General features: G+C 57.8%; 4 protein-coding genes across 11 annotated transcripts; 2 read left to right on the top strand and 2 right to left on the bottom strand.

The window, feature by feature from the left end:
* B3GALT4 (beta-1,3-galactosyltransferase 4) lies at positions 340-2465 on the top strand. Of its 2 annotated transcripts, none has more exons than XM_018038589.1 (2): positions 340-553; positions 1009-2465. In XM_018038589.1, the coding sequence occupies exon 2, from the start codon at positions 1032-1034 to the stop codon at positions 2166-2168; it is 1137 nt and encodes a 378-aa protein (XP_017894078.1). In that variant the 5' UTR covers positions 340-553; positions 1009-1031; the 3' UTR covers positions 2169-2465. The 2 variants fall into 2 exon arrangements, with proteins under 2 accessions (XP_017894078.1, XP_017894077.1); XM_018038588.1 differs by lacking the exon at positions 340-553 and adding an exon at positions 594-867.
* Positions 2693-12359, bottom strand: WDR46 (WD repeat domain 46). Its single transcript, XM_018038583.1, has 15 exons — positions 12202-12359; positions 11907-12101; positions 11717-11797; positions 11472-11584; positions 11260-11347; positions 11058-11119; positions 10716-10820; positions 10459-10609; positions 10204-10339; positions 9788-9887; positions 3894-4207; positions 3655-3749; positions 3418-3513; positions 3178-3291; positions 2693-3071 (listed from the first exon to the last, which is right to left on the bottom strand). Exons 1-15 carry the CDS (start codon positions 12268-12270, stop codon positions 2976-2978), a joined length of 1815 nt encoding a protein of 604 aa, XP_017894072.1. The 5' UTR covers positions 12271-12359; the 3' UTR covers positions 2693-2975.
* On the top strand, positions 12643-13950 carry PFDN6 (prefoldin subunit 6). 2 transcript variants are annotated; one of them, XM_005696221.3, is made up of 5 exons: positions 12643-12753; positions 12902-12980; positions 13221-13291; positions 13370-13494; positions 13725-13950. In XM_005696221.3, the coding sequence occupies exons 2-5, from the start codon at positions 12917-12919 to the stop codon at positions 13852-13854; spliced, it is 390 nt and encodes a 129-aa protein (XP_005696278.1). In that variant the 5' UTR covers positions 12643-12753; positions 12902-12916; the 3' UTR covers positions 13855-13950. The 2 variants fall into 2 exon arrangements, with proteins under 2 accessions (XP_005696278.1, XP_005696279.1); XM_005696222.3 differs by having other exon boundaries at positions 12644-12753; positions 12835-12980.
* Positions 14496-22360, bottom strand: RGL2 (ral guanine nucleotide dissociation stimulator like 2). Of its 6 annotated transcripts, none has more exons than XM_018038571.1 (18): positions 21784-22360; positions 21387-21586; positions 20046-20129; positions 19610-19788; positions 19429-19479; positions 19042-19339; positions 18520-18771; positions 18334-18437; positions 18157-18241; positions 18009-18077; positions 17769-17843; positions 17166-17198; positions 16925-17046; positions 16734-16829; positions 16540-16651; positions 16142-16453; positions 15536-15650; positions 14496-15406 (listed from the first exon to the last, which is right to left on the bottom strand). In XM_018038571.1, the coding sequence occupies exons 2-18, from the start codon at positions 21543-21545 to the stop codon at positions 15195-15197; spliced, it is 2358 nt and encodes a 785-aa protein (XP_017894060.1). In that variant the 5' UTR covers positions 21546-21586; positions 21784-22360; the 3' UTR covers positions 14496-15194. The 6 variants fall into 6 exon arrangements, with proteins under 6 accessions (XP_017894060.1, XP_017894061.1, XP_017894062.1 ...); XM_018038572.1 differs by having other exon boundaries at positions 16142-16432; XM_018038573.1 differs by having other exon boundaries at positions 21118-21586; positions 21784-21904.

The following is a 22597-nucleotide window of genomic DNA, read 5'->3' as shown; positions in this document are numbered from 1 at the left end:
CTTCCTTCTCTTGTGGTTCTTTGCGTTTTTCTGGAAACTCTAATAGGGAATATGCTTTCACACTGGGCCCTGTTGGTCATTTTTCACAGTTGCTTGATGTCCCCCCTCAGCTGCCCAGAGCTTGTCTTGGTCTCTCTGTTCCGTTTGCTGCGCTCGGCCTCTCTCTAGTTGTGAGCGTGGCTGCTCCTTGCAGAGCACACGCTCCGCGGCACGGTAGTGTGTAGGCGCCATAGTGGTGGCCCCTGGGCTCAGCTGCCCTAGGGCATGCGGCATTCCGGGACCTGGGGTGGGATCTGTGTCCCCTGCGTTGACAGGTATATTCGAGGGAACTCCCAACACTCTTGGTCGTGATTAAAGCTGTGCTGTTGCCACGCCCCATTACCGGAAGCAACCTTTTACCTGTTGGTGCCCCTCTCCAGGTGGCTAGAGGGAGGAGCCGCATATTCACCCTCGAGGGGGCGCCCTCAGACTTCCCGAGGCCCGGCTCCCCCTTGCTGGCTGGCGGGGTGTTGGGGCTTGCGCAGGTAGCTGAGCCGAGCCAGCGGCCGGTTAGGTGAGTATCCGAAGGCTGGAGACGCTGGTGGTGGTGACCCGGAAACGTTGAGCCCCGGCGCGCGGGGGTGGGTGGGGGGAGGCGCCGGCCGCACAGCGTCCAGCCGCTGTGGCCGAGGCCCGCCGATCCAACCCTGCTTCCCGTTTGGGGCAAAGACTCCCTGGCGCCTCCCCCGCTCTCCGGTGTGTGTGCCGCCGAGCGCGCAGCCGCGGAGCTTCCGGCGGGGGCCGCGCACGCCACGCCTTCCGGCAGGGAGGGGCGGCCAGCGGAGACGGCCGGCCATGGAGCCGGGCCTCGGCGGCCGCGCCGACCAGGTAACGTCCCCGCGGGCCCCGCCGCGAGGGCAGCTTGGGGCGCCGGCACCGGCCGCCGCCCCTTCCCGGGCGTGGCCTAATGCAGGCCGTTGACTGAGCCGCGCTCCGCGTCCTCTAACCGCGCCGGGTCTCTCCCCCCAGGTGCCCTCTGGCCGCGCCGCACCATGCGCCCCGGCCTCTCCCGGCGCCTGCTCCTGGCCGCCCTGCTGCTCCTGCTCGTCTGGACCCTCTTTGGGCCCTCCGGCCTTGGGGAGGAGCTGCTGAGCCTCTCCCTGGCCTCCTTGCTCCCCGGCCCGGCCTCGCCCGGGCCGCCCCTGGCCCTGCCCCGCCTCCTGATCCCCAACGAGGCGGCGTGCAGTGCGCCCGGCCCCCCTCCCTTCCTGCTGATCCTGGTGTGCACCGCCCCGGACAACCTGAACCAAAGAAATGCCATCCGGGCCTCCTGGGGCCGCCTGCGCGAGGCCCGCGGGCTCAGGGTGCAGACTGTTTTCCTGCTGGGAGAGCCCGGCTGGGGGTCGCGCGGGAGCGACCTGGTGTGGGAGTCGGCGGCCCACGGGGACATCATGCAGGCGGCCTTCCAGGACTCCTACCGCAACCTCACCCTCAAGACCCTCAGCGGGCTGAGCTGGGCCGACAGACACTGCCCCACGGCCCGGTACATCCTCAAGACCGACGATGATGTGTTCGTCAACGTCCCCGAACTGGTGTCGGAGCTGGTCAGGCGGGGAGGCCGCTGGGAGCAATGGGAGACGGGCGTGGGGCCCCCGAGAAAGGCAGAGGCTGGAGATGCGAAGTGGGACGGAAGCCCCACTTTGGGGAGCCAGCCAGTGCCTCTCTTGTACTTGGGTCGCGTGCATTGGCGGGTGCACCCCTCTCGGTCACCGGGAGGTAAGCACCAGGTATCGGAGGAGCAGTGGCCTCCCTCCTGGGGTCCCTTCCCCCCCTATGCCTCAGGCACGGGCTATGTGCTATCAGCTTCTGCTGTGCAGCTCATCCTGAAGGTGGCCAGCCGGGCACCCCCTCTACCCCTGGAGGACGTCTTTGTGGGGTTAAGTGCCCGCCGAGGAGGCCTTGCCCCAACCCACTCTGTCAAGCTGGCTGGTGCCACCCACTACCCCCTGGATCGGTGCTGCTATGGGAAATTCCTGCTGACATCCCATAAGTTGGACCCCTGGGAGATGCAGGAAGCCTGGAAGCTAGTAGGTGGCTCTGATGGGGAAAGAACTGTACCCTTCTGCTCCTGGCTCCAGGGGGTCCTGGGCATCCTCCGATGCCGGTTAATAGCCTGGCTTCACAGCTGAGAGGGCCTGGGGGCCCAGGAGAGGGGTGTGCAATGGAGGGTCCAGCCAGCACCCCGCCACCTTCTTTCTCCCAGGCTCAAAGCAGGAGCGGTTGGCTGCAGCTGAGCAAGCTGCTCCACACAGGTGCTCGGGCTGTCACTGAAGACTGAGGGACACAGGAGGGACCTAGGGGGCTGCCTGGCCTGCCAGCCCCTGAGATGGTCGTCAGGAAGAACCGCACTCACTGGCTTGTTCTCTCCAGCCACGTCAGGGGAGGGGCACAGGCCCCTCAATAAACTTGTCTCTTTTGCTCTTTGAGTACAGTGTGGTCCAGGACTCTCCTGGGAAACCCAGAGGCTACCAGAGCCTGCTGGTGGGGAAGGCCATCTCCAGGGACTTGGAGCACACCTCTCCCTGGAGGAAGGCCTTAGGGAGCCGGTCAAGACGGATGCGGCCAGAGGGGAGACATAGCCCCTCACATCCGAGAGCAGCCCCAGGGTGCACGCGGGCAGGGGACAGGTTCACGGGATGATCAAGACATGGTATCCAAAAGTCCACGTTCCTTTTTAATACCGACCACCCCCCACCCCAACTCCAGTATTCTTGCCTGGAGAATCCCACGGCTGGAGGAGCCTGGTAGGCTACAGTCCACAGGGTTGCAAAGAGTCGCACACGACTGAGCGACTTCACCTTCACTCCCCACCCCAGGAACCAGCTGTCCAACCCAGGAGGAAGGGGGCTCCCTGCTCCCTCCTCATTCCAAGGACGGGTCATTCCCCACAGGTGGGCGTGGGGAGAGAATGTTTCTTCTGGGCCCAGGAGCCTGACTCAGCGCACAAATCTGTCCAGGGCCGACGGCCGGGCCCCTGTGGGCTTGGCCTCTTGCTTCTGCGGCTGCTGCTCCAGGCTCTGGCGGACCTTGTCCTGGGTGGGGAGAGACAGGTGAGAAGCAGCAGGCGGGTGAGGCCAGCGGGGCCAGCAGGAGGGCGCTGCCCGTGGGACGCCCGGCCCGCCCCCGGTGCCCGCTCACCCTGTGCTCCTGATCCATGACCTTCCTCTTCCTCTTCACCAGACTCGCGGTTGAGCTGCGGCCCTTCTGCTTCGGCTTTGGCTGGAAGGGAGCCCTGGCGTCGGGATCGTAGCCCTGAGGGAGGGGAGGGGAGTGAAAGCTGCAGCAGCCTCCGAGGCAGGGAGCTGTGCTGCTGAGGACGCGGCGGGGACGGGACGCGCAGGTGAGGGGCACCCAGGCCCTCGGGACCCCGCTCTGTACCAGCCTCTCTGCCCGTTCCTTCTTTGCCTGCTCCAAAGAGATGACATCGACCTCTGCCAGGGCTCGTGGATCTAGACAGATGAGCTCGGCGGGCACCTGGATGCAACACAAAAGAACAGGGACGGGTAAGGAGCCACAGGAAGGTGACACCAGAGGGACGGAAAGCAGAGGCGCTGCTGAAACTCTCTCTTCCTAAGACCCCCGCCCCAGCCCACGGGGGCGCAGGCGCGTCCTCACCTTCTCTAGCAGCGCCTTCACCTCCCACTCCTGCCGCTGCTTCCGGCTCCTGTATGGGTTACTCTCCAGGCCATCGAAGTTGGGTTCGGCAGCCCCTGGAGGGAGAGGGGGCACATGGAACTATAACAGGAACCTGCTCCAGCCTGACGGGGCCCTGTGCCCCCAACTGTCTCAGGGTCCGGCCCACAAGAGCCTCCATCGCGAGGTCACCACTTGGAGGCCCAGCCCTGCCTGCTCACCAGGGACCAGCATGCTGGTGATGCCCCCGCTGTGCCCCACCCCCAGCACATCCTCATAGGGGCAGAACTGAAGGCCGTGCACGTGGCCCGAGAGCCGGTGCGTAAGGTAGGGCTGCTCCAGGGAAGGAGGGCTGGCTTTGCGCTGTCCTGCCCATATGTTGACCACGTCGCCCATTCCCGCCGCCAGCAGTCCCCGCTGGGAGAAGGCCAGGTGCCCCGCTCCCTGGGGCAGGGTCCGAGTGCTCAGAGGCTGGAACGTCCCTCGCAGGTCAAAGAGCTTCAGCTGGTGGTCCAGGCCAGAGGTGGCCATGTGCCTGGGGGTGAGAGGGGGAAGTTAATCACAGCATGAAGCATCAGGTCTGCTGGGGGAGAAGACTGATAAAGACGGGACCACTTACCACTACGCGCCTCTTTTCATTTCCCTTTTACAGAGAGGAAACTGAAGCTCAAAGAAAGGATTGGGGTGAGTGGTGGAGCTAGAATTCAAGTTAGAGCTGTGTCTTTACTGTCTTTCCCACCACATGTGCATGAAAGGGAGGATGCATGTGACAGTCTACACTCAGGTGTAAGGTCGCACCACACAGACAGGCAGCCCAGCGGTCAGCAGAGGGAGAGGGGGACGGCAGTGGCCAGGGAGGGCTCTGTGGGACTTGAGCCATTCTAGGTAATACTCAAGAAAGCACAAGAGGATTGCTTCTCGGCCTTTTGGCTAAGATCAAGTGAGGAAAGCACACGAGGGCTTCCCTGGTGGCTCAATGCTGGAGAATCTCCCTGCCGATGCAGGAGACAAGGGTTCAACCCTGATCTGGGAAGATCCCACATGCCGCGGAGCAGCTGGGCCTGTGCGCCACAACTCCTGAGCCTGTGCTCTGGAACCTGGGAGTTGAGCCCACATGCCCCAGTTACTGAGACCCTCGTGCCCTGAAGCCCATGGTCCGCAAGAGAAACCGCCGAATGAGAAGCCTGCTCACCGCAACTAGAGAAGAGCCCACGCAGCAGTGAAGACCCAGCATGGGCAAGGATAAATAAAAATAGAAAGCACAGGAGCAATTTGAAGGTTGTAGCTGAAAACTGAGAAAGGTTTAAATGAAAGTGAAGTCGCTCAGTCCTACAGGCCACCAGGCACCTCCATCCATGGGATTTCCCAGGCAAGAATACTGGAGTGGGTTGCCATTTCCTTCTCCAGGGGAGCCGAAAACAAAAGGTTTAAATGAAATTCACTTTAAAAAAGCACAAGAAACAGAGATGTACAGCAGGTTTAAATAAATGGACAACAGACACTAGAGACAGGAAGATGGAAATGAGTTTGTTTTCCTGGCTGGTGGACTATGGCCAGGAGGGGACAAACTGCAGAGGCTCCTGAAGGTCAGATGGGAGACCAACAGTCCCCAAAGTGGCTCTCTGGCAGTGACAGGCTACAAGGTGGAGACTGCGTGGACCTGAGAAAACCTTAGAAAGCAAGGAAGTTATGCGCTAGAGGGCCCCTTTTGCTAGAAGGAGGAAGGGCAAGGCTGGTGACCAGATCCTCTCAAGAAAGGGACTTGCCTGGTGGCCCAGTGGTTAAGAATCTGCCTTGTAATGCAGAGGACACATTCGATCCTTGGTCTGGGAACTAAGATCCCACATACCATGGAGCAATCAAGCCTGCTCGGTACAACTAGAAAGGTCCTATGTGATGCAGCTAAGACCCGATACAGCCAAATTAAAAAAAAAAAAAATTGTCAAAAATCCGCTTAAGGATGTGTGTACCGCTTAAGACATTTACTTTCAGAGGCTGGAGTTTCTATGGATGTTCACGTTGCTCAGAGATGCTGAAGGGCGGCCACCAGGTCAGGGCATGTCTGTTTGCCAGAACCTGAAGACTCATATTTTAACCTTGACTGTGAGCCCAGGAAGAAAACACTAAGGCGCTCCTCTGAGCAGAGACTTGGCCTGCGATGGGACTGATGCAAGGCCCAGCTGGATACCTGTCCTGACAAGACAGATAGGGCCCAGCTCCACCCGAGGGAGAGGTCATGAGCACAAACCAGGACTTGCTGAGGGCTCCTGGGACACAGGTCACAGCCTTCACTGGGCCAACAACTCAAGGGCACCTGCTGGCTCCTGCCCCCCACATCCACCTCTGGGAGCCTCTGCGCAGACACCCACCTGGTAGCCAGATGGGCATCCAGGCCATGCCACCATCCTACTGAACTTGCAAGAAACAGATCAACTCTTGAGGGTCCAGTCCAATCCTAATGCAAGCTTCCAGGAAGCCTGCTGAGGATGACAGCCCGTGGCATCTCTGGAGCCCGTGGCTGGTCCGAGGCAGCCCTGAGGAGGACCAGAGCTACACGGGTGGGCCCAAAGTCAAGGACCAGAGCTGTTTGGCATTGGGCTGTTGGCCAAACCTCTGTGAACAACTGACGGAGCCTTGAGCAGAAGCAGCTGACCCAGACAGCCCAGGGAAGGCCAAGTCCAGCTCAGGGCCAGGGGCCCGCAGAAGGCAGAAGGCCCTGGAAGAGGCCCCCCACTCTCCTAGAGCCAGACTGGCACAGACCTGGAGTAAAAGGGCAGAACCAAACCACTGATCCACAAAAGACACAACCAGGGGGTCCTGGGGGCCTGAGCAGTCAGCGGGCTTTCCTTAGCTGACAGCTACTGGGCTTCTGCGTCCTGATTTCCTGAACGGTGGTATACGAGGAAGCAAGCCATATGGGAAAATGTATTCTGACAGGACACACTAAAAGAAGGAAGAACCAGAGGCTGGAACTGTGAGATGGCAAGCAGCAGACCCTGGAGGGGAAAAGCAGCCAGGACTTCACAGGTCGTGAGCAGTCATGGGGCAATGCAGCCAAAGCCACCAGCAGGGCCTGGGCTCCCGAGGAGCACTCAGCCAACAGTGATTCTGCGTCTGCCATGACTGATGGCTGAAGAACATGAAGCTATAGGGACAGCTAGCGTCCAAGAAGTCATCTTCTGGGTGAGGGCAATATGGCAGAAAGGGAGCAGGCAGGGAGGAGCTGTGGGTGGGGGTGAAGCATCCAGCGACGGACACGGTAAAGGTGGGGTGATGGGAGACGACTGAGTAGAACCTGAGTGTTTCGCCCGGCCCGCCAACTCCTCAGCTGTGTTTGTAAATACAGATTCATCCTTATACCCCCAGAACCTTCCCCACAACCCAGCCTACAGCTGGCACCCAATGAATGCCTGATGGATGAAAGAATTGGAGAAAAACACGTGGGAACTTGTGGGAAAGTCTGCCAGATCCAGACATACATGCAATACAAACCAGACAAAACAGCTGTGGAAATGCACACAGTCTCTCCGGAAGGGTGGAAATTTAAAGCGGACCGGCCACCCCAAAGCCCCCACAGCACCAGCCGGACCTAAAGAGAACAATTGTCTTTGACGACGATGATGAAACAGCACTCCCCACCTACCGGGTGTCATGTGCGCCTCTGAAGACCTTGACTGGTGTTCACATCTACAACAGTTTCCTAATTGAAGGCCAAGCTTGGCAAACTACAGCCCATGAGTCAACAAAACCAGCCCACCACTTTCTGTAGAGCCTACAAGAATGGTTTTCACATTTTTAAGTGGTTGGGAAAAAAATCAGAAGAAATATATTTCAAGACGTGAAAATTATTTGAAAACTCCAGTGTCAGTTTTCATAAATAAAGTCATACTGGGACACAACAATAGAGAGTTCCAGAAAAACATCTCCTTCTGCTTTATTGACTATGCCAAAGCCTTTGACTGTGTGAACCACAACAAACTGTGGAAAATTCTTAAAGAGATGGGAATACCAGACCACCTGACCTGCCTCTTGAGAAATCTGTATGCAGGTCAGGAAGCAACAGTTAGAACTGGACATGGAACAACAGACTGGTTCCAAATAGGAAAAGGAGTACGTCAAGGCTGTATATTGTCGCCCTGTTTATTTAACTTCTATGCAGAGTACATCATGAGAAATGCTGGGCTGGATGAAGCACAAGCTGGAATCAAGATTGCAGGAGAAATATCAATAAGCTCAGATATGTAGCTATCACCACCCTTATGGCAGAAAGCAAAGAAGAACTAAAGAGCCTCTTGATGAGAGTGAAAAAGTTGGCTTAAACTTCAACATTCAGAAAACTAAGATCATGTTACATCTGGTCCCATCACTTCATGGGAAATAGATAGGGAAACAGTGGAAACAGTGAGAGACTATTTTTCTGGGCTCCAAAATCACTGCAGATGGTGACTGCAGCCATGAAATTAAAAGACACTTGCTCCTTGGAAGAAAAGTTATGACCAACCTAGACAGCACATTAAAAAGCAGAGACATTACTTTGCCAACAAAGGTCAGTCTAGTCAAGGCTATGGTTTTTCTAGTGGTCATGTATGGATGTGAGAGTTGGACTATAAAGAAAGCTGACTGCTGAAGAATTGATGCTTTTGAACTCTGGTGTTGGAGAAGACCCTTGAGAGTCCCTTGGACTGCAAAGAAATCAAACCAGTCCATCCTAAAGGAAATCAGTCCTGAGTATTCATTGGAAGGACTGATGCTGCAGCTGAAATGCCAATACTTTGGCCACCTGCTGCAAAGTGACTCATTGGAAAAGACCCTGATGCTGAGAAAGATTGAAGGCAGGAGGAGAAGGGGACGACAGAGGATGAGATGGTTGGATGACATCACCGACTCAATGGACATGAGTTTTGAGTAAACTCCAAGAGCTGGTGATGGACAGGGAGGCCTGGCGTGCTGCAGTCCATGGGGTCGCAAAGAGTCGGACACGACTGAGCGACTCAACTGAACTGGGACACAGCTACACTCATTTGGTTACTTATTCTGTGGCTGCTTTTTATGCTAAGGTAGCACAGTATTGTGGTCAAGCAGACACTACATCTTATCTCTTCACACTGCTGCCAAGCACACTACAATCTCAGTGACAGACATCACTTCAGAGCATTTCAAGCACCATCCGTCTTATCATCTATCTGTGTGAACAGATGTTTCCAAAGATAAAATACTCAAAAGTGAAAGTGTTAGTCACTCAGTCGTGTCTGATTCTCTGTGACCTCATGGACTGCAGCACATTGGGCTCCTCTGTCCATGGAATCGGCCAGGCGAGAATACTAGAGTGGGTAACCATTCTGTTCTCCAAGCGATCTCCCTGACCAAGGGATCAAACCCAGGTCTCCTGCATTGCAGGCAGATTCTTTACCATCAGAGCCACCAGGGAAGCCCAAAATACCCAAAACCTCTTCACAAATTCGCAGCTGTAGATAAACATTTGCAGTTGAGTTGGATGATTTGGAACACTAACTTTGAACCTCAACTAAGCTAAAAGTGCTATACGCTCAAAAGCAGGAATTCATGGATTTCCCTGGCAGTAGAGGGGTGAGGACTCTACAATTCCAATGCAAGGGGGGGCGGGTTCCATCCCTGGTTGGAAAACTGAAGATCCTGCATGCCACATGGCATGGCAGAAAAACAAATAGAAACAGGAATCCAGTTCTTTCCAAGAGTAGACCTGTCACACAAATACTGAAATTTCTCATTTCATTAGTGACTTGCCATCCATTGTTTCTCCTCTTGTTATTTAAGAACCTACATAAAACACTCAGTTGTGGCCGTTACCAACAAAGCCTAAAATATTTACTATCAGGCTTCTTAAAATCTTCTGGCCCTTGAGCAAGATACTCATATCCCCAGTCTCAGGGTGAAGACCATGTACATGGAGGCCACCTAACATGCCTGCCAACATGGTTGGTCAGAGGGTAACACCAGGATTTAAGCCCAAGCAGCTTGGGTGCAGAGTCTGTGCTCCCAAAGGCACACTGCCTTCGAGGACTTTCTCTCAGACTGAGACACCGGCCACCCCCCACGCCCCACCCCCTAGCACCTCAGGCCCAAACAACTGACTTACATGCCTGTAGAATCTACTGCCACAGCCCGGACTCCACCTCGGTGACAGAGAATCTTTACCAGTGGCTCCTTCATGGCTGGGCTCCATAAAGACACAGTCCCTGTGCATCAGAGGAGAAGAGCAGAAGTTACTAATAGGGCGCTGAGGCGATTAAACCTGCGAAAGAGGGGGACTCAGGGCCAAGAGGTAACCAAAGAGGGGAGCAGAGGGGCAACCGGAAGGGACTCGTTAAAGCATAGATGAAAAGCTGGGGCATTCCCTGCTGGTCCAGGGGGTGGGACTCAGCTTTCACTGCTATGGGCCAAAGTTCAATCCCCGGTCAGGGAACCAAGATTGTACAAGCCACGTGGCATGGCCAAAAAAAAAAAAAAAAGCAAGACAGGATGGTGAGGGTTAAAGTTCTGCCAGGCACCAACCGTTACTGTGTCCGAGATGGATGACGGCGTTGTAAGGGTTCTGAGTCATGACGCTGAGCCGTCCAGCCCGCGCATTCAGAGCTGCCACGATCTTTCCCACTGACACGTCCAGGTAAGTCAAAAACCCTGTCTCTGACTGTGAGAGAGAGAGGGAAGGAGCCCGGATTGCCCTCTGTCCTCCGCCTTCTGGGGCCCCAGGGGAGGGTCAGTCTTCTCAGGGCTGCCATCCAGGCCCTGCACTCTGCAGTCACTCACAGCTGTGGCCAGGAGGAAGTGGAAAGGCAGGAACTCAAGTCGGGTGACCCGGTCACAGCGGCGGACGCAATGGAGCTCGATGCCCTGGTTGTCGTAAATGTGAAGCCAGCGGTTCTGGGCGACGGCGAGCAGTGCCTCAGAGTGCAGAAACCTGAGAGGGGCGGGGCAGCGGAGCAACGTGAAAGGGAGCCACCGGCTGTCGGTCGATCAGTGACGGGCTGTCTCATCCCCCCCGGCCGCTGACCAAGGCCACTGACCGGATGTCCCGCACTGCCTCCATGACGTTGATCTCACACATGAGCTTCTTTGTTACCCAGTCGAGGGCGGCCACGTGACCCCGGCGTCCTCCAAAAGCCAGGTGTCTGTTGAAGGTGGAGGACAGGCAGGGTGTCAGTACAAAGTGTGTGTGTAGGGCGGGTGCCCGGACTCAAGGGTCCGTCCCACACCAGCTCCTCCTCTCCAGGTGAGAGGAGAGATGTTACCATACATGCTTAGCACACATGCAAGCAAATAGCAAGACCCTCCCCACGCCAACAACCCACAGGTGCACTGCCACGGCTGAGATGGGCTAGGCTAAAGTCACCGGAATTCAACCTTACCTCCCAGTTCTAGAGTAATTTAGCCTGTAGGGTCCAAACTGCCTCAAGTTCAAGTCAAAATGCTGGAAAAAGGGATAGTGAAAAGAAAGAAAAGGAAAAGGAGAGTTGGTTCCTTTCAGGACTTTTCTCTCCTAGTCCCCACTCCCGTCTTACTCTGCACCGTCAGCCAACCCATTGGCCCCTTGTCCATTCTCAGACTCACTTTGGCTGCACTTGCAATGTCCACAGCCTCCACGATGTCAGCCTGGCGAATCTTTGCCGTGTCCTCCCCATCCTCTCCTTCCAGAAACCTGCAAGTGAGTGTGATAGTTGCATTAAAGCTTCCTAATAAGAAGTGGGTATCCCAGCATCACAATCAGAAATTAGAGCCCCATAAATCAGGGATTGGGGAGGCCCACATCAGGGTCCACTCACCCGGGTTCTTCAGCAAGCAGAAGCTCAGATCGAGCAGCTCTGACACTTGTTTCCTCTTCTTGTGCTTCAGCCACCGCAAGTCGGCTTCGTGTCTTGGTCTTCGCATGTGGTAGCTAAAACATCGGTGAGAGATGGAGTGAGAGAAGGACCAAGGGATGTGGGGGTCACCGGAGAGCCCTGCCTCCATTCAACTCACCCAGACACTCCCTCCTGCAACCGCTCCCCACTCTCCGACTAGCCCTCACCTCCTTGGATTTGTCAATGCGACAGTACTTCCGAACCACCTCCACATTGACAGGGGCGGGGCCTGCAAATGGGTCCTGGGCCTGCGGCAGGGAGGACGCAATTAAGAAACAGGCTCGAACTGACCCCAACCCCCCGACCCTGAAAGCACAAGGCGACTTGCCTCGGCACCCCGGGAGGTCCCAGGCTCACCCCAGAAAAGGTCCGCTGAGGCCCCGGGCTCTTCAGTTCTCGGGGCTTCTTGGAGATCCGAAACTTCTTTGAGGTGTCATTTCTCTTTGGCTTCTGGGGGCGGAGCTCTCGACTCCTCTTCCGTTTATGAGGGGGACCTGGAGAAGCTCCGGCCGCTGTCCCAGTGGTCTCTTGCTCCCAGTATCGCCGCGGTTTCTACCAGCAGAGCAGGATCCCTCGTATTCCGCTGCCCTTCGCCCCCCCCCCTCGAACCCCGCAAATAAAAACTTCCCTTCCACCCCAAGGAGATCCCTACCTTCTTCTTGGCTTGCAGTCTGTCCTTCTTGGGTGGAACATTACTGCCCGGCTTGGGGACTGTCTCCATCTAGCCCACTCGAACCACGATCCACGTGCAAACTCCTCTCTACAGTCCCACGGTCTGATGGAAAACTCCCGGAAGTCCTCCAAGACTCATCCAATCAGCGCCGTTCCAGGTCTGAAGCCTCCTAGGCGCCATCTTTAATGAGGGCGCGCTCCCCACTGAGGCCCCCAGTGCGGCAACTTATGCCCAAGTGATGAAAGACGGGCAGTCCGAGGCCAAGACCCAGGCAACCCTGCAGTTTCTTTTCCCATCTCGGTTTCTCCATCTTGCCTTAAATCCTTCCGCGTCTGGTCTTTTTAGCAGAACGCCACACATTGACCATATTAGAACTACATTTCCCGGCGTGCTCCGGTTCACAGCTTCCGGTGCCGTCTTTCCCCAGCATTCTCTATTTACTTCCGGGTTCACCAATACTGAAGTGAGAACGTGAGTCGGGGAGCGGTTCGGCTGAGGAGTTCGGGATTCTGCCACTCCCTGAGGCTGGGGGTGAGTCGATATCCCGGACCAGGAGAGACTGCAGTGGGTGCCCCGAGGGGCTGCCTCTCAAGAGGGCTGTCACCTCCGCAGGCCAGAAAGGGGAGCCCGGGTACCTTCCAGAGCGTGAGACCCAGCGCCCCTCTCCCGCTGCCCGCAGGCTTTCGTCCCCGCCATGGCTGAGCTAATCCAGAAGAAGCTGCAGGGGGAAGTGGAGAAATATCAACAGCTGCAGAAAGGTAAGGGAGCAGGGTAGGTGTGACCTCGCGGCAATTCGCTTACAACCCGTCTATACCGGAATGATGCATTCTGCCCCACCCCTGGCCCCAGCCTGCGGCTCCTTCCCCTTCTCTGTAGTCTTCCCATTCCCTGTCCCGCCTGCCCATCCTTGCCTGCTTCCTCAGCTCCGCCTTCTTACCAGGACTGTGGTGGTCGGGTGGCACATGAGACGTCTCTAAACAAACCTTTTCATCCGGCAGACTTGAGTAAATCCATGTCAGGGAGGCAGAAACTAGAGGCACAACTAACAGAAAATAATATCGTGAAGGAGGTGAGAGACTGAGATTTGTGGGGCGAGGGGGGACCTGTCCTGGAAGTGATTCTGATGTTTTTCCCACTCCTCCACCAGGAACTGGCCCTGCTGGATGGGTCCAACGTGGTGTTTAAACTTCTGGGGCCCGTGTTGGTCAAACAGGAGCTGGGGGAAGCTCGGGCCACAGTGGGGAAAAGGCTGGACTACATCACAGCTGAGATGTGAGTCTTCCTTCCACCCCACTGTGATGTACCTGATCTGTTGGGAATAAAGGTGCTGAGAAACCTTTCTAGAGTCATTCTCCAGAGCAGCCCCCATTTGAGCAGGTTCTTCAACTCCTTCCCTTTTCTTCATACTCCCCTTAGAGCTCAAGTTTCTGACCAGTCTTGTCTTCAGCACCCTCAAGAGTAAGTCTCGCTAATTTCTCATTTGCTTTTTTGCCCTTCCTCAGTAAGCGGTATGAATCCCAGCTCCGAGACCTAGAGCAGCAGTCAGAACAACAGAGGGAGACCCTGGCTCAGCTGCAGCAGGAGTTTCAGCGGGCGCAGGCGGCAACGGCAGGGGCTCCTGGGAAAGCCTGACCCTGTCCTGGGGGGTGGGGGAGGGGAGGAATGCGGCAGCTCTAGGGTCTATACTGTAGCTAATAAAATGTGAAAATACCTGGCGTGTTCTGACCAGCCGCTTCTGCTGTAATTGTCTCCATCCTTTCCTATGGTCCCTTCCCCCTCACCCCTATATCACCTGCGTTACTCTCTCAGATCCAGATTTGTGCACTGGAATTTGTGTGTGGCAGAGTAACCCTTCTTTCTTGAGACTTAACTCTGAAATGTCTGAAACCTAATCCTTGCCTGTATATGCAAGCCTTAACTCTCTCTTCTCTTGATTGGAAGCAACCAAGAAAAGGGCATTGACAGTGAAACAATTTGGGGGAAAAGTTAAGTTTCATTGAAAAACTCACAATTCTCTAACCTGCAGTCCCAGAATGGAACATGGTAATCCTCTTTTGCTATGATTTCTTGTCATCCTCAAAATAGCCCTGGCATCTTAGTTCTTTTTAGTCTCTTTTCTTCCTAGACTTTGTTTAAATGTAGCTTAAATTGATTTCATATCCCAGCACATAATGCATCGTGATATTCTAAGACCTCCAAGTTTGTACATTGTCCACGAAGTGGTTCTTCCATTTCTTTGTCCTAACATTGTCTTAGGAATTCAGAGCCAAGGGTGTTTTTCATACTGATCGCTTTAATTGGGTACTTGACGTGGGTGTGTAACAACTGAGGAGAAAAACGTAAGAGCCAATAAAGGGACCAGGGGTGGGGAGGTTGCTGGGGAGGCATAAACCACTCTGAGGAAACTGTTCCCACCAAGCCCTTGCATCCAGCTTTCACGGATAGATGCGGTTGGCCCCCCTTTTCCCACGGGGTCTGCCTTCAGCCAGCTCCCCGCCCCCAGCAGCTAGTCCGCAGCCTGAAGGCAGGAGTAGAGCTCAGGTAGTGTCTGGTTCATTAGTGTTGTCACAGTGACAGGAACCTCTGGAGTAGGAAGAGGAGGCTCCTGCGAGAAACTGTTTCTTGCCATTCCCTTCCCCTGGGACTCAGAGCCTCTAGGCTTTTCCTCTCCCCCTCCTCCAGGCCTTTCCTCGGCCCTTGGCATGCTAGGACGTGGCCAGGAATCAAACCAGATCTCTTCCCCAGCACTGGCTGTGTGCTGCTTCCATGGCAGGTATCCAGCTTAGGCACCAAGACTGCCAGTGTCACAGGGCTGAGGCTTGCTATCTGGTAAGCCAGTGGTGCTTCCCTGCCCCAGGGTGGTTGGCCATCCTTCTGGATATCTTCCCCATGCGGCAACGGCCACCATTCAGGATGGCTCCCCACATTAGGAATGGCCACCATGAGTTCTATGAGCCAACAAGGCTTCCTCCTCAGAACAGTGCCCGGGCAATCTTCCTCCCTGTGGCCTTTATCCTGGGAAAGGAACCCCCTCCTCCCTCGCTTGGGGGAGTTCCCGAGGCAGAAGGGCCACTGGCGAGGCCCACTGTAGTGCTGGAGGGCCGCCGCCGCCGCCGCAGGAGGAAATCATGTGAGGCTCCATCCATAGCGTAGAAGACGTTGGCCGAGGCGGGGATGGTCAGCTCTGAAGGTTCAGAGAAAGGTGTCAAGCACAGTCATTCCCGCACAACCCCCCGGTGTGGCAGCATTCCCACCGGCGGGCACCACTCAGGCACCACTCATCCCGAGTCCGCCTTCCCTCCCGGCCCCTGACCTCGCTCCCCTGGGAGCAGCTGCACAAGCTCGTACTCCGAAGCTACCGCAGAATCACGATTGTTTTTCTTAAGGACACGACTGATGACACTTGGAGCCTTGTCCTGACTTGTCACCTGGCAGGACAGCAGACCAAAAGAGCAATTAACGTAATGGTGACCTTGGCCTGGCATCCTTCCAACACTAGCCACTGATCCCACCCAGAGAAGGCTGCTGCTGCTGCTTAGTTGCCAAGCCGTGTCTGACTCTGTCCATGGGATTCTCCAGGCAAGAATACTGGAGTGGGTTGCCATGTCCTTCTCCACAGGGAAGGCTGCCCTTGTCCAAACTTTTGAGTTATCAGGGAAACCCAACATGGTGGCTCCCTGTACCCCATGGGGCAGCCCACATGGTTGCCGGGCTGTTCCCTCTGGGGAAACCAATGTTGGTTCTAAAAATCTCAGAGGACACCCAAAGTTCAAAGCGCAGCAGCTAATACAAAGTAACTTTGAAAATAAAACATGGCTGCTAAAACCAAAGGTCAATTAAAACTAAAATCCTCCTCCCATTTGGCTGTTGACACCTAAGACATCATCCCCACCCCCACCTCCCAACCCACAGCTCTCACCAAGATGCTCTTATAGACACTGCCATCTTCCCCCAGCTCCATCTGGACTCGGATGATTCGGCAATCAGAGGCCCCTGGCCCAGGCGCCCCTCCCCCACATCCAGGGCCCCTGGAGGCCCCTTCTGCACCCCCACTGAGTGGGGACCCACAGGAGGCTGAGCGGCGGTGACCTCGAGAAGGCCGCGGGGAGGAAGCTGGGGGAGAGAGGTGGATGGGGTCAGCTGGACTCTGCAGGGCTGGGGTGCTTTCCAGGGCGGAGTCCAGAGATGAGACAGACGGCCACTTCACGTGCTGGGGACCAACAACACGGAACTGGCATGAAGGCAGGAAAGTCAAGGGATAAAGACTCACAAAGTCGGGGTCTGGGTAGAGATCCGAGGCCAGGATCCGGGGCTCACCTGGGCCAGCCGGGTCAGCAGGGGGGCAGGGGTTCCAGGCACCTCCTCTGCCCCCACACTGGGCCGGTCCCAGGAGACGAGGGGGGTGGGACCCCCAACAGAACCCAGCACCCTGGAGTGGCAGGAGATTGGCAGGGTCAGAAGAAGGAGGACAAGTCCCCAAGAGACTGCCCTCCAACCACTGACTCCCTCACTCTGTCCACTGCGAGATGACCAGTGTTGGCCGAAGCACCCGCGGGGCAGGTGGGTCACTGCTCCCAGGCGTCTCCACCTCACAGGACACGCGATGGCTGGGGAGGGGGCAATGGGCAGAAGTCAGGACGTGACACACTGACCCCCACATTCAGCCTGTGCCCTGGAGTCCCAACCGCACCCAGCCAGTCACCTCTGCGCCTCTGTCAGTGGCCGGAGCCCCTGTAGCCACCGCTGGATATCGGGGTCAGGTCGGAGGTCATAGCCACGACATTCGTTCTGGAGACGCCGCAGCTCAGAAAGGACAGCAAACTCCTAGGAAGGAGCCCACAGACTGCAGGAGGCCCAATCCAGGGAGCCCTGACTTTGCCCCCCTCTCCCCTCTCTGGGACGGGGCTACAGATGGCTGGCATCCTGCCAAGCGCTCTCCTCACCTTCCTCCGCTTGTCAAAATTGATGTATCCATTCTGCAACGGGAAGAGGGTGGGGTGAGGGTCCTGACCCTGCCACAGAGAGCATATCCCCTCTCCCCACACATAGGCATCACTGGCCTCTGTAACTCCTCTGGCCCTCTGCTCCTCCCCCTCTTATCCATCACGCCCTCAGCCCGCTACCTTACCCTTTATATTGAACATCACAGGTAGAAATTGTGGCCAATTTACAGAGAAGAAAACTAGAGATCAGAAAAGGAACTCGCCCAAGATCCCAGCTTTGGTTTATTTATCAAACTTTGTGTACATATGCTTACACCTCAGGTATGCTTTGAGCACTCGCCAAACAGTAATTCATTTAACCCTCATAATAAAGGGTTGATGTAGATACTGTCACTAGTTTCCCACTTACAGATTACTGAGGCACAAGGTTAAGCAGATCTGCCAAAATAATAGAGTCCTGGCCCTTACTGCTTCTGCCTTGCAGCCCCCTCTGGAAAGAGGTGGCCTGTCTGACCCTGAGGTCTCTTCATTCCATCACCATAATGCGCGCGCGCGCGCGCACACACACACACACACACACACACACACACACACACTACTGACCTCCAGCTCATCCTTAGAGGCTGCGTCCAGCATTACGAGGTCTTTTAAGAAGGTGCCAAGGTATGGGACCACACCCTGAGGTGTGTGAGAATCAGAGAGTCAATCACCCCTGCCACTGACCCCAGGGCTCCCCTCCCTCTGCACTTTCCTAACCCATTGCCCCAGAACAAGTTTAATTCTCCTCCCCCTGCTGCTCCCCCCTTCCCAACCCTAGCGTTTCCACCCCCAGTGGTCACTCACCCCGCCCCGGGAGGCAGACCTCGGGGACTTCTTGGAATTTGGCTCCAGAGAGGGCTGCAGCTTCACCTCCTGACAGTGACAGAAGAAGGTGAAATGGGGGGTGGGAGGGGGGCGGAGATGGCGGGAATGCCAGGGAATGGGGCCTCACCTGCAGGAGGAGTTCCCGGCTCTGGGAATAGTTATCCTCCTCAGAGAAAATCTGGCAGAGGCTGGAGAAGACTCTGAGACTGTCCCTGGGGGGTGGGGGGCAGCGGCCTTGAGGAGGGGCCTAGCTCAGGTCTCCCCTCCCAGCCCTGACTCCCCTCCAGGGCCCCGTCCTCCCCACCTGGTTGCTTCCCCCCAGGCTGCCCGAAGCCTGTGGATGGGGCTGGATTGAAGGGCTGATACCACAGCATACACTGAAGAGAAATTTCGGAGCAGACGGCACTCCTGTGGGGTCACAGACAGAGATCACAGCTTTAGGACCTCTTTCCACACCTTGATCCCCAATAGGGCCAAGCCTCTCTCTTACCTCTGCCACGCGGATCCACTTCTCCAAGAGCCGGGCCCTCTGGGGAGGACGAAGCGGCCGTACGGTCACCTCTCCAAGCCCTTCTCCGGTTGAGGTGGCCCCCAGGACAGAGCTGACCACTGCCCCTGCCACCTTGTTGAACTGCGTGACGGTCGCCCGGACAGATGGGCAGAGGTGAGAGTGTCCTGGCCGGTCTCTGTGACCCCACAGGCCCCCCAGGCACTGAGAGGGGACCAGATTGAGAAACAGCTCCTGCAGGGCAGAGGTAAGAGGTTAAAGTTCACAGTCAAGTGAGGTCAGCCTTCCAGTGTCAGGGGTGTGAGGATCTCAGGTGGCCAAAGAACCAGAGGGGCATGGGGTTTGAAGGGCAACAATCAAGGGGAAACGGGGAAAGGTCAAAACTGGGTGGACAGAGGAGGCTGGGAGCTGGACCAGGAAGGACTGGAAGCCAGGTAAGGATGTGGAGTTAGGGACAGGTTAGTACGGGGGCAGGGGTCATAGGGTCAGAGGTCAGGGTCTCACCGCATCTAGCAGGGTCAGCTGTTCGGCCAAGTGGTCAGCGAGGTACACCAGGACATCCGTGGGGTCAGCAGGGGGATCGCCGGGGAGGGCCAGGGGCTTAGGAAGTTCGGGGGTCTGGGGGTCCACCCGGGACCGGAGGTTGCGGATGAGGTCAGCGCTGCCCCCCCTAATACCCTCCCCTGCTGCATACCCTGTCCGAAGAAAGCAGCTCTCAAGCCGGTCAAGCTGACCCTTGACCTCAGAGCCAAAATCCTCAGGGTGAGAGGCCAGCCAGGTTGACAGTACAGAGATGGCTACCCTGAGAGAAGGGGAATTCACCGGGGATTAGATGTCAGGCTGCTGCTTGGCCGGAGAAAACTGTGAAGTCAAGAATCAGGGGTCACTTACCCTTTTGTCCTCTCTAGCTCATCAGCAGGATGAGATTCAAGAGCTTCCAGCCTGGGGAAGGGAAGAGATTCTATGTGTCCATGTTTTCCAAAACCCTAGTGGTTTTGACTATTTGGGTGGGATGTTCTGGCTTTAGAAAGTCAAGACATGTCAATGGCCCTTGGTCCCTTATTAGCCTGACCTGTCAACCATGAGCCCTAGCAGGGCAGGCGTGGAGGTGAAGGCCCGGTGAGTGGCCAGGAAGGCTGCTGTGAAGGTCACGTCAGCCCCTGATGTACGGGTGTCCAGCAGGTGTCTGACCAGGGCCTCCAGGGTGCCAGCTCGGAGTTTCCGGGAGGAACGCGGAGGAGGCCTTGGGGCCTGGGGGAGACAGAGCGCCAGCCACTGACCCTTTTTTCAACTCTCCCCCGCTAGATCTCTGGGAGAAATCCAAGACCTAGGAGATGATTCAGCCTCATTGTATTAGGATTCAGAGAGGGCAAATGACTCGAACTAAGTCACACAGCTGAGTCCAGTCTCCAAACTTCCAACCTAGTATTCTGGCCAGAAAGTCAGCAGGAGGCAGGGGAACTGGGAGGTGGTAGGTCAGAGGTGAGACGTCAAAGTTATAATCTCACCAAGGGATCAAGAGGCTGATACTGGCGACTTGTGACTGTAAAGGTAGCACCATCCTCCTCCTCCTCCCAGACAGACACAGGGGCCTGGAGGAGCAAGGAAGGGGAGGTCAGATGGTTCCACACCCCACCCCACTGCCCAAGCCTCACCCCTAGGCCCTGCTCCTCCCTCTGTGCCCCTCACCTGTTGCGGAGGGGGACAGTACCAACGAGTACGAGGGGTGGGGGGGGCTGGTGACCCCAGGTCTTCCCCGCTGGGGCCCAGACAGCCCCCCCCAAGCCGCCTCAGGGCCCGGTGGAGTCTAAGGGGTTGCAGTGGGGAGTTGGATGGAATGCAGGAACCCTGAGCCTGGGGACCGCTGCAGCCCCTCCCCCCCAGAGCTGAACCCTTGAACAGCCAAGAATCAAGGTGCAAAGGTAGGAGGAGGAGGAAGAAAGAGAGGCAGAAAGCCTGAGGCAGAGACCTTGAGAAGCTGAAACCTCAGTCACGGGCACAACCTCATGCTCCGCCCTCCCCCGCAGGAATTAGCCAAGCCCAAAGAGTAAGTCGCCTTAGCCCCCTTTCCCCGGGTCCCTCCTCAGCTCTGGAGACCCCCATCAGGGCGGTGGCGCCGATCCCAATACAGGAAGGAGAAGGGGAAGTGGGGATGGTGTGTGTGTTGGAGCAGGGGGTGGTTTAGACTCACAGAGTCATGTGACCCCGGCCGCTCCCCCAACCGATCCCGAAAAACCAGCCCTGCTAGTCACCCAGTCAATCCTCACTCAGACTCTGGACAAGAGCGTCCAAAATCTCGGGGCCCCAAATCCAACTTTCGGCCCCTCTTGAGGCCCGAATCCTACTCCTGCCACCGCCATTAGCCCCGAAGAGAAGCAGGTGACCACCAGCCACTCGGCCTGGGACGGCCCTCGACGGTCCGAGAGGCTCGGCTCCCCACCTCCGCCCAGCCCCAGGCGGCGGAGCGGGGAGGGGTCACGGAATAGAAGGGTTCCCTCCCCAATCCCGGAGTCTGAGGAGCGGGTTACTGTGGAAACAAACCCCTCCCTGCCAGACAGACACCCGGAGGGAGACAGGGACCTAGACTCCACGCCCGGAGGGACGGGCCACTCGGGCACGGGCGGAGAGGGCTAGGGACCCGCAGGCCAGCCAGCACACGCGCCGGGCGGGAACGGGCCAGGCTCCTGAGTGTCTGTGCCGCACAGAACCTCGGAAACGCCGGGGCTCCCCGCTGGGGGACACGGGCCGACTCCGGCGAGGGGCGCGGCAGGGGCTGAGGCAGGAAGACACGCAGGGACACAGACTCGCAGCGGGGAGAGTCTCCGGGACACACGCCGCCCGCGCCTCACCTCGTCGTCGTCGTCGTCCTCCTCCTCCTCCTGCCCCCCGCCCCCGCCCCGGCCACCGGGGCCCCCACCCTCTTCGGGGTCTCGACTCCGGAAGCTGCTCAGCACGACTCCCCCGGGGGGGCTCGTGTCCCACAGCAGCCGCAGGGGCCGCGGGAGCATGGCCGGCTGAAGGAGTCAGCGGGGTCGGGCCATGGGGGCGCCTGAGGAGAGACAGGAGCGGGGAGGGGGGTCAGGGGGGCGCGGGGCCCCAGAAGGCGGGCTCCAGGTAGTCTCCGGGGAGCCCCGCGGGGAGGCAGGGTGGGGGGCAACGCTGCAGGGGCACACGGGGCCTGGCGTCGTGTGGACGGGGGTCAGGAGCACGGGCTCGGGCGGGGTTCCAGGGGGCTCTGGCTCTGACCTGCTCAGGACGGGTGGGGGCAGCGCGGCTCCCGAGCTGCCGTTCCCGTCGGTCTCCGGCCCCCGATCACGTCCCCGGACCGAGCCCGTCCCCGGCTTTTCCGCACCCCCTTGTACGCCCCCCCCCCGCCCCGCCAGACTCCCGGGCCCTCCCGCCCTTTCCGCTCCCCCCGACGTCCGCCCGCCCCGAGAGCAGGAGCCAAAAAGGGAAGGAAGTGAGGACAGGAGCCAGGGCCGCGGACTTAGAGGAGCGCCGGACGCTTGGGGGCCGGGACCCAGGAGCCCGGGTCTCCAGCCCGACTGTGCTCGGGGATCCTGGAGCCCACGTTGCCCTGCGCTGAGTGGGGACAGGGATTCCCGTTTCCAGCCCCCGGGGAAGGGCGAGAGCCGAATCTGACATTCCGCTCCTCGCACACCGCGAGGCTAAAACTCCCGCAGGGAGCGTGTCACGGGGGACGGACCCAGTTTCTCCGGGCCGCGGGGGCTCCACTCCGCCCCCACCCACGCGTGTAGCGGACCAAAATCCGTTCCGGGTTTTCCGGGGAGCCCGGGGCTCCCACCGGCTAAGGAGTGGGCGGGGCAGGAAGCCGCCACTTCCGGCCCCAGAGCGCGCGCCGGGGGCTGTTTCCGGCGCCGAGGCCGGCCTCTCCGCTGCCTTGGTCATACGCGAGTGCCCGCGGCCTGAGTGCACGCTGTCGGCCGTGGGTGGCGCCCGGCTTCAGTCCCTTCCAAAGGGGCATCGGGTGCCGCCAAGGCGTTAGAGGCAGGGCCGTGAGAAGGAACCACGCGTGAGTGGAAGTGTCACAGCCCCTGGA

The sequence above is a fragment of the Capra hircus genome, chromosome 23 (assembly GCF_001704415.2).
Source record: "Capra hircus breed San Clemente chromosome 23, ASM170441v1, whole genome shotgun sequence".
NCBI classification, from domain to species: Eukaryota; Metazoa; Chordata; class Mammalia; order Artiodactyla; family Bovidae; genus Capra; species Capra hircus.
The sequence above is the reverse complement of the archived record's forward strand: the minus strand, read 5'-3'. Positions and strand labels throughout refer to the sequence as shown.

What these genes read in the sequence shown, in the direction of transcription:
- RGL2 (XM_018038571.1), bottom strand. Translation starts at nt 21,545, where the DNA reads ATGCTCCCGCGGCCCCTGCGGCTGCTGTGGGACACGAGCCCCCCCGGG. An exon ending in AGCTGACCCTGCTAGATGCG is followed by an intron (nt 18,772 to 19,041) that starts GTGAGACCCTGA and finishes TCTGCCCTGCAG; the next exon opens with GAGCTGTTTCTCAATCTGGT. An exon ending in GCTGCTCCCAGGGGAGCGAG is followed by an intron (nt 15,407 to 15,535) that starts GTCAGGGGCCGG and finishes CTGAACCTTCAG; the next exon opens with AGCTGACCATCCCCGCCTCG.
- WDR46 (XM_018038583.1), bottom strand. Translation starts at nt 12,270, where the DNA reads ATGGAGACAGTCCCCAAGCCGGGCAGTAATGTTCCACCCAAGAAGGAC. An exon ending in CTCAGCGGACCTTTTCTGGG is followed by an intron (nt 11,798 to 11,906) that starts GTGAGCCTGGGA and finishes TCCCTGCCGCAG; the next exon opens with GCCCAGGACCCATTTGCAGG. An exon ending in CACCAGCATGCTGGTCCCTG is followed by an intron (nt 3,750 to 3,893) that starts GTGAGCAGGCAG and finishes CTCTCCCTCCAG; the next exon opens with GGGCTGCCGAACCCAACTTC.
- B3GALT4 (XM_018038589.1), top strand. Translation starts at nt 1,032, where the DNA reads ATGCGCCCCGGCCTCTCCCGGCGCCTGCTCCTGGCCGCCCTGCTGCTC.
- PFDN6 (XM_005696221.3), top strand. Translation starts at nt 12,917, where the DNA reads ATGGCTGAGCTAATCCAGAAGAAGCTGCAGGGGGAAGTGGAGAAATAT. An exon ending in AAAATAATATCGTGAAGGAG is followed by an intron (nt 13,292 to 13,369) that starts GTGAGAGACTGA and finishes CTCCTCCACCAG; the next exon opens with GAACTGGCCCTGCTGGATGG. An exon ending in GACTACATCACAGCTGAGAT is followed by an intron (nt 13,495 to 13,724) that starts GTGAGTCTTCCT and finishes GCCCTTCCTCAG; the next exon opens with TAAGCGGTATGAATCCCAGC.